Source organism: Rhamphochromis sp. 'chilingali', assembly GCF_963969265.1.
Source record: "Rhamphochromis sp. 'chilingali' genome assembly, chromosome: 12".
NCBI classification, from domain to species: domain Eukaryota; kingdom Metazoa; phylum Chordata; class Actinopteri; order Cichliformes; family Cichlidae; genus Rhamphochromis; species Rhamphochromis sp. 'chilingali'.
This window is the reverse complement of record NC_137939.1, coordinates 3,872,796-3,894,383: the sequence shown is the minus strand read 5'-3', so window position 1 is coordinate 3,894,383 and position 21,588 is coordinate 3,872,796. Positions and strand designations below refer to the sequence as shown.

Genomic DNA, 21,588 nt, shown 5'->3' with positions numbered 1-21,588 from the left:
CTGTGATAGCTGATCTGAATATCAGTACTACTACATACATACTGCTAAGCAAGAGGCAGCCTTTGACTATAATGGCAAAAGTTCCTTTATTCATAACATCAATCTCAAGCACGAACCTAAGTGAACTTTCAGAACTGGATTATATCAGAGAACCAGGGCCTGCCTGCACATGAGATTTCTGTAATGTTTTTAGGACGTATGGTACGAGGTGTTTTCCATTCATCTCAATCAGGTTTGCCAGGACTGCATCACAAGAAGTAAAGCTCTATAAAACCAGTTGTCATGCTGTGGAGGAATAGTTCTCCAGGCTTCTCTTGTGCTTGAAGGACATCTGGCCACTCTTCCATTAAGAATATTTCAGACTAGAAATGTTCCTCTCAGGTCTTTGCCAGATTTTTCTTATTTCCTAAGAATATGATTTGCTGTTTATCTGAGGTACAGATAAGGACACTGCAAAGTAGAGATATGCAAAGTTTTCAGCTAATGGTTCTTTGGGAATCACCTTTCAGCTAAAGAAAGGAACAACGTCTGTGTTGTTGCAAAAGCCTGTTAGTAACAAAGTGTCTAAAGATGAGATTTTAAATTGTCTGTTTGCCAATTTGTCTAAGATGTAAAGACAACACTGGTTCATCCCTTGAGTTAGGCGCCTTTGTCATGCTTGAAATATAGGTCAAAAAAGTGCTCAGATACAAGCAATAGACTGAAAATGAGTGAAAAAGCAGCCAATGCTCAAAGAACAACTTTGAAAGACCTTGAGCAAGCCTGGACAACTATTGCTCATGACCGCTTTACAAATTCTTTACATTTAAAAAAGTCCAGCTCCTGGGTACTAAAATATAAAGAAATGAGGGTCTGAGAGAGTTTTATACAGTACTGTACCTCAACACAAATCCACTTAGCACTGAATTGTGGCTGCTGCATCTGCTTTCATGAGGCAAAAGGAAAAACTGAACTCTCACGGAGCAGGTCTGCTTAGTTTTCGGGCTTTATCTTGGAGGTCCACAGAGACCCGTCTCAGGGTGAATTAACTGTCCTTGAATTATTGATGCTTTACTCCAAGTCACCACCGTGCAGTTTGATGGTGCCTTGAAAAGCGAGTAAAGCTCTAACCAATGATGCCAGTAAACCCTGCACGCTCCACAGGTCACATTATCTCCCTGAGGTCACAATAATGTTAGATATTCCTATTAAACCAGGAAATGAGATCCAGCAATTGGTAAAGTATCAGCTCCAGGCACGTTTAGATGCACCACCCTGCTCTAATCTCTGCGGCAGAGAAGAGAGCAGGTACCAAAAGGGCAATGGTCTTTTAAATCAGGTATGCATTATTGAGTTTGCAATTTCCCCTGACAATGACTAGTTAACATGAAGAGCAAGCAAGCAAGCAAGCACTGAATGGATAAATACAGTTCCTACTAATTATTGATCAAACGTGACTTTGGGGGGTTTTTTCTCTAAATTTTTCTGCTCCGTGCTGCGATGTGACTGCAGGTGATACAAAGTGTCCTGCATCAGGAGGCTTCATTCTCACAGCACTCATATACTGATGGTTTTTCAGTGGGGAAAATGCTTTGATGATGAAATTATGTGAAATTTTTGGCTGTGGTCCTTCTTTCCTGTAAATCCCCAATGAACACAGTCTACATTCTGTCAGCTGTGGGGAACCAACAGGATTTAATCAAGGTGGTCGTGTAAGTGCAAAACACATTTGTAACATTTTTAAACGAGTCCGGTACAACAAGATGAAGCTATTTTGTGATGTTTCACAGCCTGGCAATCCCCAGCTTAGCACAGCAACAATTTGAGACCTTCACTGTTTCAAGTTACACCATCATGAATGTTCATGTCAATACACAGTATTGCCCTGAATATGTTTTTTTTTCTAGCACACAGATGGCTCTGTTTTACAGTAATTCCTGGAGATTGTTCTAGATACATGGCAAAAGTCAAATAGTTGGCTTAGTAACCAAAACTGTAACAATGGGGAATGACGCAGAGAGAGAACTCTTTTAAAGAAGGAATAACAGCATTTACATTCTGAGTTACAGAAAGTCTTAATGTGGACAACTTGTTCAGAGAAGGCTGGCAGCCTGTTAATATAAAAGGCTGATTAATGCAATATGGTAATATTCCTGCAGCATAGCAATACAGGTGAGTGACTGCAATAACCGCATGCTAAGTATGTATGATGATCCTTTCCACCATTCTTAGTCCTCCATAATTCATCCAGTCACTTACAGGCTTCCCTTGGCACTCAGCAGACACAGTACCATAAGGGCCTGACCAACTAAATTCTAGTCCAGTGCAGAAACCTCAGCAGGACTAATTTTTAAAGTCAGATTAGCATCATGTCTGCTGTTCCTCCTTTTCCACAGAATCCCCCAGGATCAAACAAAACTTCATGAAGAAGAGAAACAAATAGAGAGAGAAATGAAATAGCGCCTTGTAGCACAGCAGCTTCCTTTACCCAGAAAGAAACAGAGGCAAGAAGTGCTGTCATGCTCTTAGCTCTGAAACAGAGGGTTAGCTACAGCTGCCTTGACAGAACCCCTGTTTGATCAACTGAATGGAGAGAGATCAAGCAGCATATTTCAACATTACTACAATTACTTGGCCAAAGTTTTTGATACTGCTGTTCTGCAGAATACCGATGAGAGTACTGGGTGTCTCTATTTGCCAGGGAACCATGTATGCGAACCATTTATTCCTCCAAAACGCAAGCATCAGAGATTATTAGGCATGACATATTATAATATGGATATTCAGGCTCAATGTATGGCCTCTATAATTTCCCATCTAGAGGCAGTTGCTGTCATGAAATAGTGATTCACAATCCCTGTATTCTCCATTACCTATCTGTGCGGAGGTCGGGTGGATGGAGGATGGTGAGATTAAAGTCCGAAGAGGGAGAAGGAAGCAATTGTTGATGCCGTTCACATTAGGTCATTAGGATGAGGGATGGTCTTGATATTTAACGACAGCGCAAAGTGTCACGCATAAGAGAGTGAGAGAGGGTTATCTGCTAACAACATGAGTGAGAGTCCTAGAAGAAGAAAGCGATTTTTTTTTCACACTGCAGTTTCTGCAGGGTGGGTCTGCATATATTTTTTTCCTGTGACGCATAGTGGCTGCACTGCTATCGTGCAAAGAAGTGTTATATTGCAATTTCACACCTAAATGGCAATTAATCACTTAAAACAAATTATTCAGTAAGGTTAGGTGCGAGCACAGCAAGAAAAAAAAGGATCGGTTTAACTGCATTTCACTGCGACTGTCCAGGTCAGTGAATTTAGTAAATCTGCCTGGATGACAAGGGGACTGATATAAATGAACAAATCTAACGAGTTCCAGTCGAGTCAAAGGCTAGCAGAGATGGGTGGAAGGCAGATAATCGGGCTTTGTGCCACTGTAACCATATGGGGCAGTGGGCATATCATAGCTGAACAGAATTAGCCAAGGTTGCCAAAACTCTTTGTGGGTTTAAATGGGATTATACCACTAATCCCTCTGATCTTCATATACCGATAAGAATCCATAATCCTTCACCTTCCCAAGATTTTTTTAAGAGGATGAAAAGTGCAACGGCTTATTCAAAAGGGCACCAGAATACCCGCTGTATTTCTCAGACAGGAGCTCCTTCCTACAGGTATTGCAGGAGGAGATGCTGTTTGTGTTCAAGGCTGGTAGCCACAGGCTACCTGTGCTAAGCTTTTTGAGGCTCTGTCAGAATGAGCACAAAGCTGGTAAACACGGCAAAAACTGTGGCACAGAAAAATGTCTAATAGATATTATTAAACCATCACAAGGAAAGAATGTGTTTACATTTTACCGATGGCGCATGGTGCCATGAACCTGCCATCCTTCGTTCCATTACTACTCCAGTCACGTGTTATTCACTGGGTACCACTGACGGGTAAAGACCATCACCACAATCTCCCTCAATGGAGCTAATCGTGTAATTTATATAGTGACTAATTAAACAAAAAACTTGATTAAATTAAGACTGTATTCCATTCTATGAGTATAGTGATGTAATGAGATTGGTGTTGACGTTTTGATTGCATAAATAACAGCGCAGGCTTTAATCACTATAACAATCTTTGCTTTATTGAGATTTTGAATAAATGAGGCTGTCATCAACCACCTGCAAGCTAAAAATCGCTTGTTTTGACAGCAAAAGAGAAGAAGCAGCTGTCAGTCAGAAGGAAACTTTCTCTCTCAGTCTAAAGGCAAAACCTGTTGATGACAGCGAGCTCACTCTAATCCCCGTGCTCTGCCAGTAACAGAAACTCTTCAAGAGAGCATAACGAGTCAGTTTCAATTCCCCCCTAGCAAGCAAAGAACATCTCTATAGGAAACGCCAAGAAAGATGCCCAATTTCCATTGCTTTTATACTTGGAATGCATTTTATTGCACTTTTAAACTACTGTCATGGCAGAAAAAAAAGAAAGTACACCTTCTGTCAGTTCTAAGGTTTTACATATCAGGATATAATGAAAAATTATTTGATCCTTATTTGATAAATGCAACTTCAGATGAACAACAAAACATGACGGTTTCCACCCGGTCATTAGTTATTTAACAAAAATTAAGCCAAAATGCAGAAGCCGCAAATAAAAAAACTAAGCAAACCTCATGGTCAAATAGTGCATTGAATCATTTTTTCAGGGATAATTAAGTAACTTGAAGTAATCACTTTCTGTATGACTTTATCAGTCTTTCACATTGTTGTGCAGAAGTTCTGGCCCACTCTGTGCGCATTAGAGGATGCACAGCTCTCTTAAGGTCAGGTTACGGTCTGGACATTGCAACACCTTGATTCTTTTCTTTTTCGCCTTTTCTGTTATAGATTTGCTGCTGTGTTTGGGACCATTGCCATGTTGTATGACCCAATTTATGGCAAGCTCCAGCTGTCAGACTGCCTCACATCTGATTCTAGAATACTTTGGTAAACAAGCTCAAATCATCACCACTCCACCAACACGCTTACAGTCGGTATGAGGTGTTAATGCTGTGCTTGGTTTTCTCCATACATGTCACTGCGTATTGTGGCCAGACATCTCCACTTCAGTCTCATCTGTCTATAGGACTTTGTACCAGAAGCCTTCTGGTTTGTTCAGATGATATTTTGTAAACCTAAGCTCTGCTGCCATGTTCTTTTTATAGAGAAGAGGTTTTCTCCTGCAACCCTCCCAAACCAGACTTGTTGTTAATTGTAAAGTCATTAACTTATACTTAAACTCAATTAGAGAACATATAACATGCTAACTGAGGCCTGTAGGGCCTGATGTAGCTACTGAATTTGATGCAATTTCTCTGAGCACTGCATGAGGTAAATTTCTGGGATGTCCACTCATGGAAGGGATAATAATTGACTTGAATGTTTTCCACTAGTGAATAATCTTTATCTCTTTGTAAATGGTCTCATAAACCTTCCAAGGCTGATGGGCAGCAACAATTGCTTCTTTAAAACAAACAACAGAATTAGAATGTATAGAACAGAGTTTGAATGAAAGCAACAGAATTCTAAAACAACCAATAGAATTTGAATAAAAAGAGTGGAATTAGAATGAAATGACTAAAATTTGAATGAAAACAGAATTTGAACAAAAACAACAGAATTAGAATGTACAGAACAGAGTTTAAATGAAAACAACAGAATTCTAAAACAAGTAATAGAATTTGAATAAAAAGAGTAGAATTAGAATAAAAACAAAAGCATTTGAATGAAAACAACAGAATCTCAATGAAAAGAACGGAATTAGAATGAACGGAACAAAGTTTGAATCAAAACAATGAAATTTGAATGAAAACAACAGAATTTGAATGAAAACAATGGAAGTTTAAGACCTTTACTGACGTCTTTTCCTGTTGGAATCATGTTAACACACACCTGAATGCTTCAGACCTTCAGTTAAACAAGTGAATTTGATTAGCAGCACCTGCTTCTGACTTAGTTTGTTACATAAATAATCATAAAATGAATATGTCGATTACTCTTATTATTCCGCAATAACTAAAACCATACTATTAAGGGTGTATTTTCTATTTACCATGACTGTAGGTAATATCAACTCACAGCTCATTCTGCCCTCTGTTTTCCCTGCAGTGTTACTGTTGAGCCACCTTTCGCCCCCTCACCTAGCGCTGAGCACATGTAATGAAATTCATATGATGTTGCAGTGGGTTGCCCTGACCTCCTCTGATTGTAATCTGCGCACCGACAGATTGTTTTCAGCCTCTGAATAGATAGATCAGCAACACAGAGTGCCTTTCAGTTTGCTCTCTCACCTTTGCAGCAGACACAGCTTGTGGTCATAACAGAAATTAACAGTCTGCTCTGACTGCAAAACCTCCACTGCCCTTGCCTGCACTTGCACTATTAGTAGTGTTAACACAACAATCTATTGCCTTATTACCTGCAGAGCTTTAAGAGACAATACTTATAACAAGCAGGGTATATATATATATATATATATATATATATATATATATATATATATATATATATATATATATATATATATATATATATAAAAACACCCAGCACGCCCCTGCGGGCGGTTTATCCTTCAAGCTCGGGTCCTCTACCAGAGGCCTGGGAGCTTGAGGGTCCTGCGCAGTATCTTAGCTGTTCCCAGGACTGCGCTCTTCTGGACAGAGATCTCCGATGTTGTTCCCGGGATCTGCTGGAGCCACTCGCCTAGCTTGGGAGTCACCGCACCTAGTGCTCCGATTACCACGGGGACCACCGTTACCTTCACCCTCCACATCCTCTCGAGCTCTTCTCTGAGCCCTTGGTATTTCTCCAGCTTCTCGTGTTCCTTCTTCCTGATATTGCTGTCATTCGGAACCGCTACATCGATCACTACAGCCGTCTTCTTCTGTTTGTCTACCACCACTATGTCCGGTTGGTTAGCCACCACCATTTTGTCCGTCTGTATCTGGAAGTCCCACAGGATCTTAGCTCGGTCATTCTCCACCACCCTTGGGGGCATCTCCCATTTTGACCTCGAGACTTCCAGGTTATACTCGGCACAGATGTTCCTGTACACTATGCCGGCCACTTGGTTATGGCGTTCCATGTATGCCTTGCCTGCTAGCATCTTGCACCCTGCTGTTATGTGCTGGATTGTCTCTGGGGCATCTTTACACAGCCTGCACCTGGGGCCTTGCCTGGTGTGATAGACCCCAGCCTCTATGGATCTTGTGCTCAGAGCTTGTTCTTGTGCTGCCATGATTAGTGCCTCTGTGCTGTCTTTCAGTCCAGCTTTGTCCAGCCACTGGTAGGATTTCTGGATATCAGCCACCTCCTCTATCTGCCGGTGGTACATACCGTGCAGGGGCCTGTCCTTCCATGATGGTTCCTCGTCTCCCTCCTCTTTCTTGGGTTTCTGCTGCCTGAGGTATTCACTGAGCACTCGGTCAGTTGGGGCCATCTTCCCAATGTATACTTGGATGTTCGTTGTCTCATCCTGGACTGTGGTGCTGACACTCACCCCTTCCTTCCGCATATATAGATATATATATATATATATATATATATATATATATATATATATATATATATATATATATATATATATATATATATATATATATATATAATGAACCATTTCCTTTCATCGGAGGCACAAAGCAGAGATTTTCCAAAGTCCTTGAAGAGTCATAAACAGAGCAATGTAGCTGACAATTTATCTGAATGAGTGGGAAGGCAAGGCAAACAAACAGTTTGTTGTGAGAGCTGCGCTGCAGAGAGGGGAGGCTTTTTGCTTCTTATGGAAGCAAAATGGTACCTAATAAATCCCTGTTTCATCGGACAAAAAGGGTTCTTGTACACTCAGCACAGTTGGGGTTTTTATACATCTAAGCAGGAATACACATTATTAGAGAGGGACTCTTGTTAGTGCTCAGCCTTAGAGCCCAAATTGGCATTTAGCAAGGCAGCAGAATGGTCTAATTGTGTGTGATGCTCCGAGGCAGAGAATGCTGATTAGTATAAGCCGTCTAGAACAGTTCACCTCCCAATTAAGTAAAACAGACAAACACGGGGGGCTAAAAGTTAAAGAAACACTGTACCTGGCTGCATGTACCCATCTACAGTATCAAGAATAATTGGATTAGGGATTTTCAGTTTCACTAACAAATAAACTTCTCTCACTCCCACTCATTATTTAAATCTGTGATTTTATTTCATCTCAGAGGAAGCGCCGCCAACAACTTTCAAAGAACTGTGAGTCTCTGAAGTCAAGATGAGACAAGTAATGCCCTTTGTTTCAGTGTTCCCTGAGTAAATTTATGGTAAGTTATCGCACTCTGCGAGTTTACACAGCAGTTTGAAATAATATTGCGGGCATGACATTACGTATTTGATCTTTTAGTATACATTTCAACTGTTAACTTTGAATACAATATAATGCTGCATTTCATAATTAGCTTATGTAAAAGAACCCTGTTAGAAACCATTTCATCTGTGGCTCTAACTGACCCGTCACCCAATCCATCCCTCGAGCAGAGATCGTATTGTCATAACGACATTAGAATGCAGAGACAACCTGAATAGGAAGCTATTTATTGGCTCCTCCAACAAAGAGACAATCATGTGCACTAAACCAGATGAGCCAAGCAGAGGTTCACAGACATATCTGCTGGCTATTGGAGCGTTGGAGCCATTTCAAGTTCAAGTATGAAAATCCCCTCATATTTTCTATTGAAAAACAAACACACACTATATGGACAAAAGTCCTGGGACACCTACAGCACTTGCTCAGGCATGGAAACCTGTACCATGAAGCTCCTGGCACACAGTCATTGCGCTGATGTTAATGTGAGAGGAGATTTGGAACTTGGCAATTATTGATTTAGCAGAGTTAAGTTACAGACCCTCTCTGTAACTTGATGTGGGCTGACACTTCATGGCAGGGTTAACATGGTTCCAACGCTTCCACTTTATAAATGTTTATAAAGGAAGACTGAATGGGCGGTGATTTTATAGTCGTTGGGCAATGGGACAGAAAACATGTGAATTCAAAGATTAAGAGGTGAGCAGCATACTTACTGTTTTAGATACCAGTTTTTAGATGTTTTTGAAGTTTATTTATCTCTTTGTTTATTTTTGTTATTTTATTTTATTGTATGTTCTTTTACCAGTCTTATTTTTCACGTTGTCTGCCTCAGTGTTTGGTCCTCTTTTCAGCATTATTGCTGATGAGAGCAGCCCACAGAGAAAGTAATGCAGCCTGAGGCCATCTCTGTGTGAATCAAGGACCCATTGTTTAGTAAATTACTATCAATTTCAACACACGATCTGCCTTTTTTATAATTGCAAACAGCCTGTGTGCATATAAGACTGCAAAGCAATTAAGAGAAGGGGCTCGGCAACTACTGCTTACAAACATATTTGTTTCAGTGAATTAATAATCAGGTACAACTTCATCAAACTTCAAGATGACACAGTTCTGCTCAAAGATGAGATTTTTAGCACACTGAAATAAGTTGGACTGCAGTTACAGTGTTTTTTCACCCCAACGTGCACTGATGCCCGGTGACCAGAAGGATGGAATATAAGTCTAATAAAAACCTTGGTTTTTAAGATCTGACCAGAGATACGGATGAAAATTAGCCTTTTGAAAATGAACAAAAAATATTAAATATTATTAAATATTAAATGTGAAAACATAAACCGGATCGCAACAGATATGAAAAGTTTAGAGTTTCAAAGATTTTTATCCTATTGCTGTTGTGCTAGATTGCATCAGTGTATTGCTGTTGTTGTCTTGAATATCTGTTCAGTCCTAAACTCAATTAGAGAACTGACACAATGTTTTTTTGATATGTTGAATTTTGACTTGTTTTGACAGAGAGATAACTCAGTAAATTAAAGGATTGCTGATTTGATGAAAGCAGAACTAAGCTTTATTTAAAAAAAACATATTCTCCGTTCACTGCTTATCTTTCAACATCTGCGTTGCGCTGTTGTGATCAGATATCACTTAACATGTGACAAACGCAATTTGATAAGTCTGTACTGATTGACAGATTAACATTTGTGGTGAAGTTTTTTTGCATTTGCAATAACATGACCTAGAATATCTTCAGTGATGTGATTCAGCATCAAATACACTCAAACCAGTCTGGGTTGATGAGGCCCTGGCTTGTGTCCCAGCAGCACTAACGCATGGAATTTTCCTCCTAATCCAAAGCCAACAGGAGGCTCTTTCTTTCACGTTTTCTCAGCCCCTGTGATGTTGAGTAGCATGTAGATCTTCCACAGTGACCAACCTGTGAATCCTCTGCCCCCCACTTCAATAAGCTTGCGGCATGCCTTCCAGTCTCCCCTCCTGCAGAGCCCCACCAGCTCCTGATATGTGGATTTCTTTTTTTCATTTGCCTCCTCCATGTGCTCCTCCCAGGGAACTGTGAGCTCTAATAGGAGCAACTGCATGGAGGAGACTGATAGAGGTGCCCTGTCTGGCCTCTTTGAAGTTTCTATACCTCTCCAGATCCAGTTCCAAGTCTGACGCTGAGGTGAGCAGCCACATTGCAGGTTTAGGCTGAGATTGTAGCAGTTTCCCAGTCTCTGCTGGCAGATATGTTTGCTCTTGGCCTTGGTTTTGGAGATGGTAACAGTGATGGTCTTTAGCATGTGGTCTTGCTTTCATAGCAAAGAGGATATGCATGTGAGTCGATCTTTTTGGGTTTTTGTCAGTCAACAAGCTCTCATTCTGCACTGTATGCTGAATATCCATGTAACCTGATGCTGCAAGTCCACCATCACGCTGTTCCGCTCTTCTTTGATGCCACTTGTCCTTTGCCTGACTAGATGTTACCGCGAACACAAAAAGCTTATGTTTCAGCTGGGACTCTGATGCCTCCAGGCATTCCTGGGCTCTCCATTTCCTGCCTGTCTGTACCATGATGCCTGCTGATACCACCCAGGAAACTTTGGAGTCCAGATATAGTAGAGCCTCTCAAATACAAGCAACCCTGAACTCGTCCCCAAGGCTGCTGAACAGGAGTTGTATTTGCATTTGCTTTAACATCAGTAATTAAAACTCTGGGGGCAGAAACACTGAGCTGTCCTGATTGAGATGCTTTCCTGTTTCCAAAATCAAACGGACACATAGACGCCTGCCAAAGTATGTAAAACTGTCATTGTGGTGTTTTCTAACGAACTAGGTATCTCCAGTTACCACACCGTCACAATGACGCACACACTCTGACTCACGAGGGGAAAACAATAACAGCTTTGACATTGCACCTCCCATATGAGAATGATTGGTGATTATTTAAAATAATTGTAATTATTATCATCACAAATCAGGTTAGACATGAACGTGTTGTGTGGCACATTAGCCACCGCACTAATTAAGCCACATATTCTCACAGCAGAGAAAACAAATTAATTATCAGCAAATCTGAGATCAAACTTCTTGAGATTTTGATCAAGTACTACACTTTCTTTTATCAAAGGACGCTCAAAACAAATTATATCTTCATCAAAACAAGTAAAAATTCAAGAGAAAATTTATCAGTTTAACTACACTTTCATCTTTTCTCTTTTTAGCCCTACCCATGGGATTACTTAATGCAATTTCTGCCTGTCCTTTGACTTTGATGTTTTTATGCACAGTCTGTTTAGCCAAAAAAAAGTCATTAAAGGGTATGCAGCATGGCTATAAGTACATTTATGATAAATCAGGAACATCGTCAGAGTTCGACAGTCATAAATGAGCCAAGTTCAAGCTAAACTTGAAATGGTAAGTACATGTAAACAGTGAGTTACAGCATTGAATTGACGAACTTAGTACCTCTGTCTTTACTTAAATAGTTATAATGAATAGAGAGCTTATTCATTTCCTTATAACTGCAGCTAGAAAGAGGAGCTAACACAGAACAGATTCATGTGTGAAATGCATGAGAAGTGCAACATACTGTACCTATCAGAAGGTGTAAAGATTTTTTTTCTTTGTCAGTTATCCTTCTGTATTCAGTGCTGGAAAAACATCATTATTCCTTTGAAGCGTTGGTTTTCCCACAGGAAAACAGGTCAGGTGAGCTTTTATGTGAGCTCTCAATTTATTCAGTTCCACATGCATGCCTTTGATATGTTATTTTTGTATATTTCCAGCTTTCCTCCCTCCCTGTGTGGGTTGATCGACACACCCGCGGCAGTCGTACTCTTCCTTATGGTTCATTTCCAGCTTTAAGCATGCAGCAGAAGGGCACAGTAAGGGTAGGCTAATGGGTTTAGCATGCTAATCTTGTGCTGCATTTATATGCTGTACAAACATATTGTGTGTGGTATATTTCACCATACCGACAGGAAAGGTTACAGCTATTTTTTTAAATTAACACTATTATTATGGTACCTACACAACTATATTGTGATTTGTTCCTGCAGGCAAAACAACAACAACACAAAAACAATCAAAGCTAAGAAAGCTGTGTCACAGCACCCATGTGGGGTTTTTTTTTTTTCAAAGAAGCCATTCACCCCATCAGTCACTCAGCTTGACATTTCTTCCTGCACCAATAATTTTGATGCATGCCTCTCATTAAAAACAGATTATAAACGGAAGTATTTGTACCACTATGTCTGTAATGAACCACTGGTCTGTTCCATAAAACTGCCTTTACAGGAGTTGTTGGACCTCTGTGTGCAGTAGTATGAATGACGGACACGACACATAAGGTATATTACTGTGTTTGCATTTTGATTTTCTGTAAACTCTCTTTCTATATAGCAGCATGCATTAATGTGCTAATCTTAACTCAGATATGTGTGTCTCTCAAGCTAGCAGCACTCCCTGAGAAAGGAAACAAAAGTGTTCACGGGTGTTTTGCACCCTTGGCAAGTGGAGGGAAGGATGTGATGTTATATTTTATTTAACTGAACTGTGAAGCACCTATATGCAGTTTTTTCAGTTATAGATAAAATCTCATATTTCTCATTTTAAGGAGATCACTCTGTATATTAGCCTGCTATCTTTGTCAGAATACTGACTGACTATAGTTTTTCAGCTATGGAAATACTGGGAAAGCGAGGCTAAATGTCAACGGCTGGCAAACCAGCTTTACTCCTCATCTCCAGTGTCAATGTTCTCTCTCTATCCATATTTTCCATCTGTCTCTACTATCTGTCAGCATGGGTGAAAATGCCAAAATTGCTTGCCTCTATCCTCTTGCCAGCCAGTAAAATACTACTGCTATATTGTATAGCTGTAGAGGAAAGAGTTGAAGCCACATGTCTTCCAAGCTGATTGCATATGAATCTGTAAACACGCAGTTAGGTCCTAAAAAAGTTTAAAAAAGGGAGGCGGAGGAGTTAGAATTGCCTTTAGATTTAAAATCAAAATTATGACTGGATTAAACTTTGGGTAAGTTTTAGGCTTTGATATGTGCTTGCGTGCTGGTTGGAGCAGAAAGAAAAAGAGGGAGAGGTCTGGAAGAACAAAAGGAATAAAGAACACGATGAAGAAAAAAGGGGTCAAGCCAGAAGAAAAGAATCTGGTAGATGGAAGGAAGACGAATAAATGAAAGATGAAGTCTGGAAAATAGGGAAAGGGGTGCTGATGTGCTTCTTAAGCAGGTCATTGAATGCAGCGTGCCTTGGGAGGGCTCCTTTAAGCATGACTAACAGATTTCCTCAGTCCCTGCAGGAGCTGTTCCTCAAAGCTATGGCGCAGAGAGACAGTGTCACTTTAGGATGTATGACAAGGAAATGGAGCACAAAAGCCATTAAACAACTTTTGGGATTTCGTCTATCACAGGAGGGGAGAACAACTACGTTTCTCATGCACGTTATTTAACTATTCAAATAAAAAAAGAGGGCAGATGAAAACTGCACCCTTAACTGAGTGTCATGGAGTTGAAAAGAATCAAAAGAAACCTTCACTGTTCTTGCGCTTCGTGAATTGTTACTTCCAAACTTGAAAGGAACAGCTAATAGCAACCCAAGTGAAAGTTTTCACAGGGGCTCATTTCTTGACTTTCTAATAAATTGTGGACTGTAACATCAAACTTATGATCATCATCACCCTCTCAGCAATGATCAAGGTACCCTGCTGAGGTTGTGGAATCAATACTTTTCTCCATCATGTGTGCCTGGGGCTCGTGATCCTCCTCCCTGTCTCTGATGTGAGGTGTGAAGCCTAGTTTATGTGAAGCCTAGTTTACAGCACACTGGTGAACACGGTCTCTTGATCCTGCTCATCCTCTTATTCAACACCGAAGGGCACCGAGCTCTGTAATCCACAACCCCCGGTCCCTGGCTGAGTTCATGGTCGACACCAAAGCCCTGCTGTTCTCACAAACCCCCCCGCTGCCGGGGCCAGCACCGCCTCATACTTCACATAGAGGCATATATTTTGCACTCGTGGTCTCACACACCAACACAGGCTTCACAGTGTGTCAAACCCTCCTTCGCACTCTCAAAAAGACACATAACTCAAAGAGCTGCACACAGGTCTGTGGGTGCCAAGTGCTTCAGGCTTTCTTATTTCCCAGTTTACACTAAGGAGCTGATAGTGTCATGTGTCTCCTGCTGACTTCAATCCACTCTTAGAGCTAGATCACCTCCCTAATGACAGTAATTGTATTGTGGAAGCCCCTGGTCATGTTCAATTACCCATTCCCATCCAAGCACATTGGTCTAATCTCGCACTGTAATGTACAATAAAGATGGCTCTAGAAGGGAGATGTCAGCTTCGCTGGCATGGATGAAATCCAGCAGAAGAGCCATGCTGTGATTGAATAGGCTGAGAGGTGGCACTGAGTTTTCATTATCTCATATCTGAAAACTTCCAAATTAAAACTGCTCTTTGTCTACTTCCATTTAAAAAACACTGAGAGCCTACCATTCTTGTCACACAACTCTGCAAATTGAACACTGTGAAATCTCCACTCACCCGAGCGGTTTCTCCAAGCGACTGGCAGGTGAGCCCACGATCTCTCCCAGCGTACAGAAGACCTGTCCCAGGAAGTCCTGCCATGGGGAGGAGGGCATAAAGTGGGATCGAGAGAGAGACGTAGGATGGGAACATTCAAATGGATCACGGGGGGTAACAAGGAGAGGCCGTGAGGAGTTAAGCATAATTGTAAGCATTGTACAGTTATTAACTAGGACGTCTGAGGCAGACACGTACGTTAAATTCGGTTGGCTTCCGGGGTGAAGAAGGAGGAGGAGGAAGAAGAGAGAGAGACCAGGCAGCAGCAGTGACACAACAGAGCATATCATGGAACAGAAGACACATGACTCAAATACCAGACTGTCATCAACCAAGTGCGAGAAAGAAGAGCAAAAGTGAAAATGTGAGAGAGCAGAGAGGCAGAATGAGAACAGCAGAGGGTAAAGAGTCACAGAGCCTCACAGGAAGCGAACAGGAGAGCGAAAGAGCGCAAAAGAAGGAAGGTGACGGAGACACACATCACACAGGTTGTTTCCAGAGTATGGAGCACAATGCAAAAGCGCAACAACAAAGCGTCACGTGACATATTTGATGATGAGCATTTTGGCAGTATGCAAACCAAGTGCTGCAAATATATTGTTTTGTGTCTGCATTGTATGAGTTTATCTATCAAAGCTTTCAGCATAAAAGACGACACTAACATACATTCACCTTAATGAGCTGTTCTCTTGAATGTATGCTGCACAACAAAGGACCTCACCTTTCAGACAGTCCTGCCATTTTAAAATAAATAGATACTGTTTAGAAAAATTGTCGGCTGTCTTGGAAATCAAAATTCGCAGCTGCAAAGAGCACCACGGCGCACACAGGGAAATGTGTTGAATAGCTTTGATAATGATGTGCAATGCTTCATTTCTCATTTAAAAGAAAAAAAAAGTAATGAGTCTATGCCAGATGCAAATGAAAGTTTGATTATTATCGCTCCAGAGGAATAATATAGCTCATTTTAGCTGATGAAAGACTAAAAAAATGTCATAATAATAACAAACAACATTTTGGCAGATGAAGCACAATTCACTCATTATTTCTGAATATATTTGAGCATTTAGATGCTACAAACTTTGGTTTGCATAGAACCTAAATATCACATGCACTGACGACTAAAGGGTTGTGTATGAAGTAAAGCTGAGCTCCCGACTCTTAGAAAAGTTTTTCACTTACGTGCTTTGCCAGATCTGGACTTTTAGAATCAATATCATACCTGAAATCACAAAGAGACCACAAATGGCAGAGGTTAGTGCGTGGGCACGACAACAGAAGATTTTTTTTGTGCTGGTGCTAATTAAAGGAAAGTGACTGCGGTGTGGACACTTTTTGTCTGTCAATCACACACCGGGGGAGAGCCGCCTAGCCCAAAAAAAAGAAAAAATGGGGAGGGGGGAAGAAACACGTAAGCAGTAATGTGACAGTTAATTAAGGAAGTCATTCTATAGTTTATGAATGTAATTTCCACTCTCTGCCAGGGGGCACATACTGAAACAATCCACCAAAGGAGAGTGGGTTTGGAGCATCTGCCAGTCAAACTTAATGGAAAAGTAATTAAATCTGAGCACGCCCTGCCTCCCACCTCTGTGATAAAAGAGAGAAGTAAATGAGTAACACAGATTGTGAGGGAGTGCACTCCCTCCTTTACTGTCCCAGTCTTGCACCAAATTAATTCATTAAGTGTCTAAAACTCCTCAGAGACCTTCAGTGCAGTCCTGGAAGGAAACATCCTAGTCCACCAGGGAATTCATGCTTTGGCGGATATGGATTTTTGTAAGAACATCTCCAATCCTGCAGGAAGAAGGGGGTGGAGAAATTATCCTGATTCTGTTCTGGGAGACCTCAAAATGAAGCTGCACCTTCCTGACCCTTTCACTAGTCAGACCTTTTCAACAGAGGAACGCCAGGACAGCGGTCTTTGTGAGTTTTATGGGACTTGCTTTCAGACATTTGCTTTTCTTAGCAGCAGGAAGATTAAGGATAAAACTTTATATGAAATATTTATCACCTTATACCAATCTCCACTCAACGAATGACTACTGAGACACTGCACCAATGAATAATTCCTTGGGAGAGACTCAAGCTGATGACGAGCAAGAGAAGATAGAAAAAGAGTGACTTTGAGAGAAAATGACAGGCAGGAAAAAGGGGAGAAGGGATGATGAGATAGATGGGGGACAAGGAAGCACGGTAAGGGAGAGGATGTTAAGAAGATGCTGCGTTGGAAATAAATGAAGAACTGGAGAAGAGGGCGGCATAACTAAAAAAAAAAACCTCAGTGTGTGTCCTCAGAGAAATGGATCAAATAGAATAACTCACACGTCAAAGCGCAGATTCTGCTTCTCCTCGAAGAAGTAGTCCAGGATGTACTTCCTGACAAAGTCTGGGTTTAGCGTGTTGTCTATCACCTCTGTTCTCCCAAACTAGAGACAAGACAAGGTAGACGTGAACAAGAAGCTTTGAGAATCTGTATTTACTGCTCTATTACCTCACACCATCCCATCTATCATGCTACCAAACAGCCATCTGAATTAGTAGCTTTCATTGAGATCAGAACAGGAATAAAAAAATCAGAAGGTTCTATCTTCTTCTTTACCTTTTCACATTGTGCTGGGCATGCATAAGCTTGCAGAAGGCATTTTATTGAGTCCAATTACACTAATTTTCTTTAATACCACATTCACGCCTCCATCATTCTCTAAAGCCACTTCTAGGGTTCCCCTTTGCTTTTACAAAGGGGAACTAACAACACTCCTGCAAAAGGAAGAAAAAGTAAAGCTGCCAGGGCAGACACCAAAAACCATTACATCAGTGTTACACAGCAAGACTTTGTGATGAGGTGATGTTCTGACAAACAAATCAACAAAAATGGAAAGAGTTGCACCCTCTTCCTCGTGAGCACACGCGCATTAATTGTTATCCGACATGAATAATTCAGTCAGAAAGTCAGAGAAGTGATGTCAAGCTGCATAAATAAAACATCGCCGGTAAAAAAGAGTAACCATAAACTGACACGGTGAATTAATAATAGCAGTGTTAGGGCTTAATAAGGAGATGAAACAGCGGGATTACAGACTCACACTTTTGTGATTACATCCAATGGGGTTAAGACTCAAAGTGAGTCCTAACATGAAAGCAGACAAGCCACACTACGCGAGCAGAATACGTTGAACGGATGGACGCCGATGCTAATGCAAAGACAGTCAGGGTGGATTGTGTGCAACTTATGACAGCCTAAGAGTGTGGGTTTGTTCAAGTGTAGCCTGCCATCAGGTATAAAAGTGTGTCTAGGTCTATAAAAGTTTAACTACTTTGTGTGCATGTGTGTGTGTGTGTCACTACCTCCTCTCCTGCTTTTCCTGTCAAAAAATGTGAGAGCTCTGCTCCAGCAAACGCAAAGAAGGTGAAATCTGTCACGAGCGAACAGCAGCCTATTTTTAATGACAGAAGGTGTATGTGGCAGCGGGAGGGCTATAGCATATTCACTTTGGTGCCACGCCAAACATAACAAAGGAAGAAGAATCAGCACCAGAGCAGCTAAAAAAGCCACCCGAGGAAATAACAGATCTCCCACTCCACACATTATCTCCACCTTGGCAAGTACACGGCCAACATGTAAAGCCAACGTTGCAAAGCTCTACAATTAACTGTCAAGAGAGAAAAAAAAGACCCTTCCTGCAGGGATATCCGGGTGCTGGCAGTGTGACTTCTTTCCCTTAAGTAACCCTGTACTGAAATAAATTGTGAGCCCTAACGTTAGAAGATTTATCTTGGTAAAAAGATTAACGTCAAGGAGTTTGAAAGGAATTTATGCAGGTTGTACTATGTCAGCTGCTCAGGTAAGTGAAAGTGCGAGACAGGGGAAAATCTGTCATGCACCTGGAGTAATAACTGATGAGGGAGTTGGATATTAAGACTTTAAGTCATGCTGCAGGAAAATGATGGATTGTCAGATTCATGTTGTGACCAAAAGTGAGTTAAGAGCTCACTGGTTTCTTAGGAAGCAAAACACAATGCATGTGTAACATCTGCTTTCATGTTCTTCTGTTGATGAGGTGTGTGAATGATCAGCAGCTGATGGGGAAGCTTGTCCCGTAGAAGGGTAATTGGATTACAGATGGCTGGTGGCACACTGGCTACCAACCACACTTACTCCCAGGAGAACAAAAACACATTACCTGACAGAGGGGCAAAAGAGGCACTCCGCTTTATCAATTCTGCACAGCTTGACTCGGCTGCTCGCAAAGCCAGCTGTCATCTGCAGCTGAAGACACAGGCCTATCTCCTTCAGGGAGAGGCATTCAGCCTGCACCCACAGTTTGTACGCTCGAGGTGGGGCACTATAACCCGAGGTGACAACTGTAGGAGACTTATCACGAATGAGTGCAACACTTGATGCTCATCCATATTTGCATGATAAAATGTTAAAAGTACTTTCTGGCTTAGGAACAGAATATTACTGCGTTGATACCAGTACAAAGACTTGCTTTTCTGCGAGTCAAGGCCGGCAGACATTCGTTCAGAGACATAAGAGGAAAAACTGTCAAGCATCAACCTCAAGTGTTGTTAAGGCTGCAGAAAACTTTCTTAGACTTCTTCGTCTTCTCTTTGAGATGCACTTGGCAATGCAAATCTGCAATGCATGTCTGTTGACAGTAAATAGTCTCCAGTCTGCTTCTCCTCCCAAACTGCTCAGTCTCAGTAGAGTAAAAACAGGAAGTCGATCTCCTTGCCATTAGGAAACACACTGCCAACACATTGCAATCAGTCTGTGTCAGTCCATGCCAATGAGGGCTACCTTTAAGTTTTTTTACAATAAGAGACTCAATTCAACTGTATTCTGGTTATATTTGTATATAAAAGCAAGGCTGCTGAGTGCTTGTGTCACTATTAGTGGAGGAATTTCTAAACCTCTGTTTCAAATCTGTGAGGTTTTGTTTAATGTCAATTTCTTTGTATATAAAGGGCAAAATATATTAAACAGACAGCAATAAGTAGCTTTTTTCTGATTTACCAGAGTAACCTTGGTATTATCACAAAAAGATTGCATGCGATTGCCAACTTCATCACAAAATCATAGCAGACCAACTCCGTATTTATCGCCTTCTGGATGCACCAAATCTACCTTAAAGACAGCAGTAGTCGCAGACCAGGTCTCCATGTTCGAAGCAACCGTATCAAAGGCAATAAGATTGCAAGTGCCTGTAGCATAATATGAAAACTGTGTGATGTTCAACAGCAGCAACATGAGCAGGTAGCTGTCCAGTGAATTCACAGCAAACAAGTGTATGCACGGTGCAGACAGCACCATTGCCTAAATCGAAGAGTATTTCAAGTAGCGAGAAATCACTTAGGTGTTATAAAGGCAACTTTGGACTGTGTCCTGACCTGATTCTTCCAACATGGCTGGCTTTGAATGAAAGTCAACCTTTTTTCCAGAGTCAAAGGGTTGGCCGGCAATCGATCACAACCATAAGAAACATTAAGACTCCGGCATAGAAGTACCAAAAAAAGGAAGGGAGAAGGGAGAGAGCTGAAGATGACGAGCATCTCCAAAAGTTGATTCTGTTCATCTGGACGTGGCGTTTTGTGGGAGAAACGTTTCGTCACTCATCCAAGTGACGTCTTCAGTCTCAGCTGACTGCAGGTTTCAAGCTTATAAACAGGAAATTTGCATAATGACTGAAACCAGCCCACTGAAGGAACAATGGGCTGGGAGGTCAGTTCCTTAATCATAATTATGCAGATTCTCATGACCATTGATCAACAACCACTGACCAAAACCCACTGATCAAAGACCACTGATCAATGGCCATGAGTACCATTCACAGAGAGTTGGGGAATGGCTGCAATCACAGCATTGTAAGATGGCGAAAGATGTACCCTTAGGCCCCCTCCTCGATTCAGAGATGGTCTTTCCCTTTTCACGTAAATGGCCTCCTTGACTCCGCCCTCAAACCAGCGTTCCTCCCTGTCCAGGATGTGAACATCCTCATCATTGAAAGAGTGTCCACTGGCCTGTAGGTGTAAATAGACTGCAGAGTCCTGACCTGACGAGGTAGCTCTTCTGTGTTGTGCCATCCGCTTCGCCACAGGTTGTTTGGTTTCCCTGATGTATAACGGTGTGTTCACACCGAACGCGATAGAGGCAGGCAGAGCGTCAGGCTTACATGTAAAGTCAATGGAAAGGCGCGCTGACCCGCGATTGCGGCTCCCGCGAAAATTCGGAAGCAGATTTGCGTCGCGAAAACGCCTGAAACGCCTGAAACGCGCTACACTCACGCGCGAAAAAAAACCACGCGCGTGAGTTTATGTGTTGCATTTTGTGCATACACGCGTTTCGCGTCCCCCGCTCGAGTTGGAAAAATCTGAACTCCAGCGTCAAATCGCGCCGCGACAACCAATCAGGAGCCTGGTGACGTGGCTGTTACCTAGTTCAAAGGGGCAGATCCAGCCAAAGCCCTTTATTCTTCAATAGAAAGAAGGCTAATCAATGCCGTAGCAAACAACCCGGAGCCGTACGACACCAGCTGCTTTCTGGACCGAGACAGGAATATAAAGGACCGAGCTTGGAGGAAGATATGTAAAGAGATCGGGCAACCTGGTAAGTTCATTCATTTTTCTTAAGTTTTCT

General features: G+C 41.6%; 1 protein-coding gene across 2 annotated transcripts in view; it reads right to left on the bottom strand.

Annotated features, from left to right (window-relative positions):
• cpne5a (copine Va) overlaps nucleotides 1–21,588 on the bottom strand; it is an 83,000-nt gene that overhangs the window by 40,315 nt on the left and 21,097 nt on the right. The window contains exons 4-7 of one of the 2 annotated variants that reach the window (XM_080899774.1): nucleotides 17,274–17,377; nucleotides 16,131–16,170; nucleotides 15,147–15,161; nucleotides 14,910–14,986 (exon numbers count right to left, since the gene is read on the bottom strand). In XM_080899774.1, coding sequence (XP_080755900.1) covers nucleotides 14,910–14,986; nucleotides 15,147–15,161; nucleotides 16,131–16,170; nucleotides 17,274–17,377 — 236 coding nt within the window. The remainder of the gene's footprint in view (nucleotides 1–14,909; nucleotides 14,987–15,146; nucleotides 15,162–16,130; nucleotides 16,171–17,273; nucleotides 17,378–21,588) is intronic. The other variant, XM_080899775.1, reaches the window with a different exon arrangement.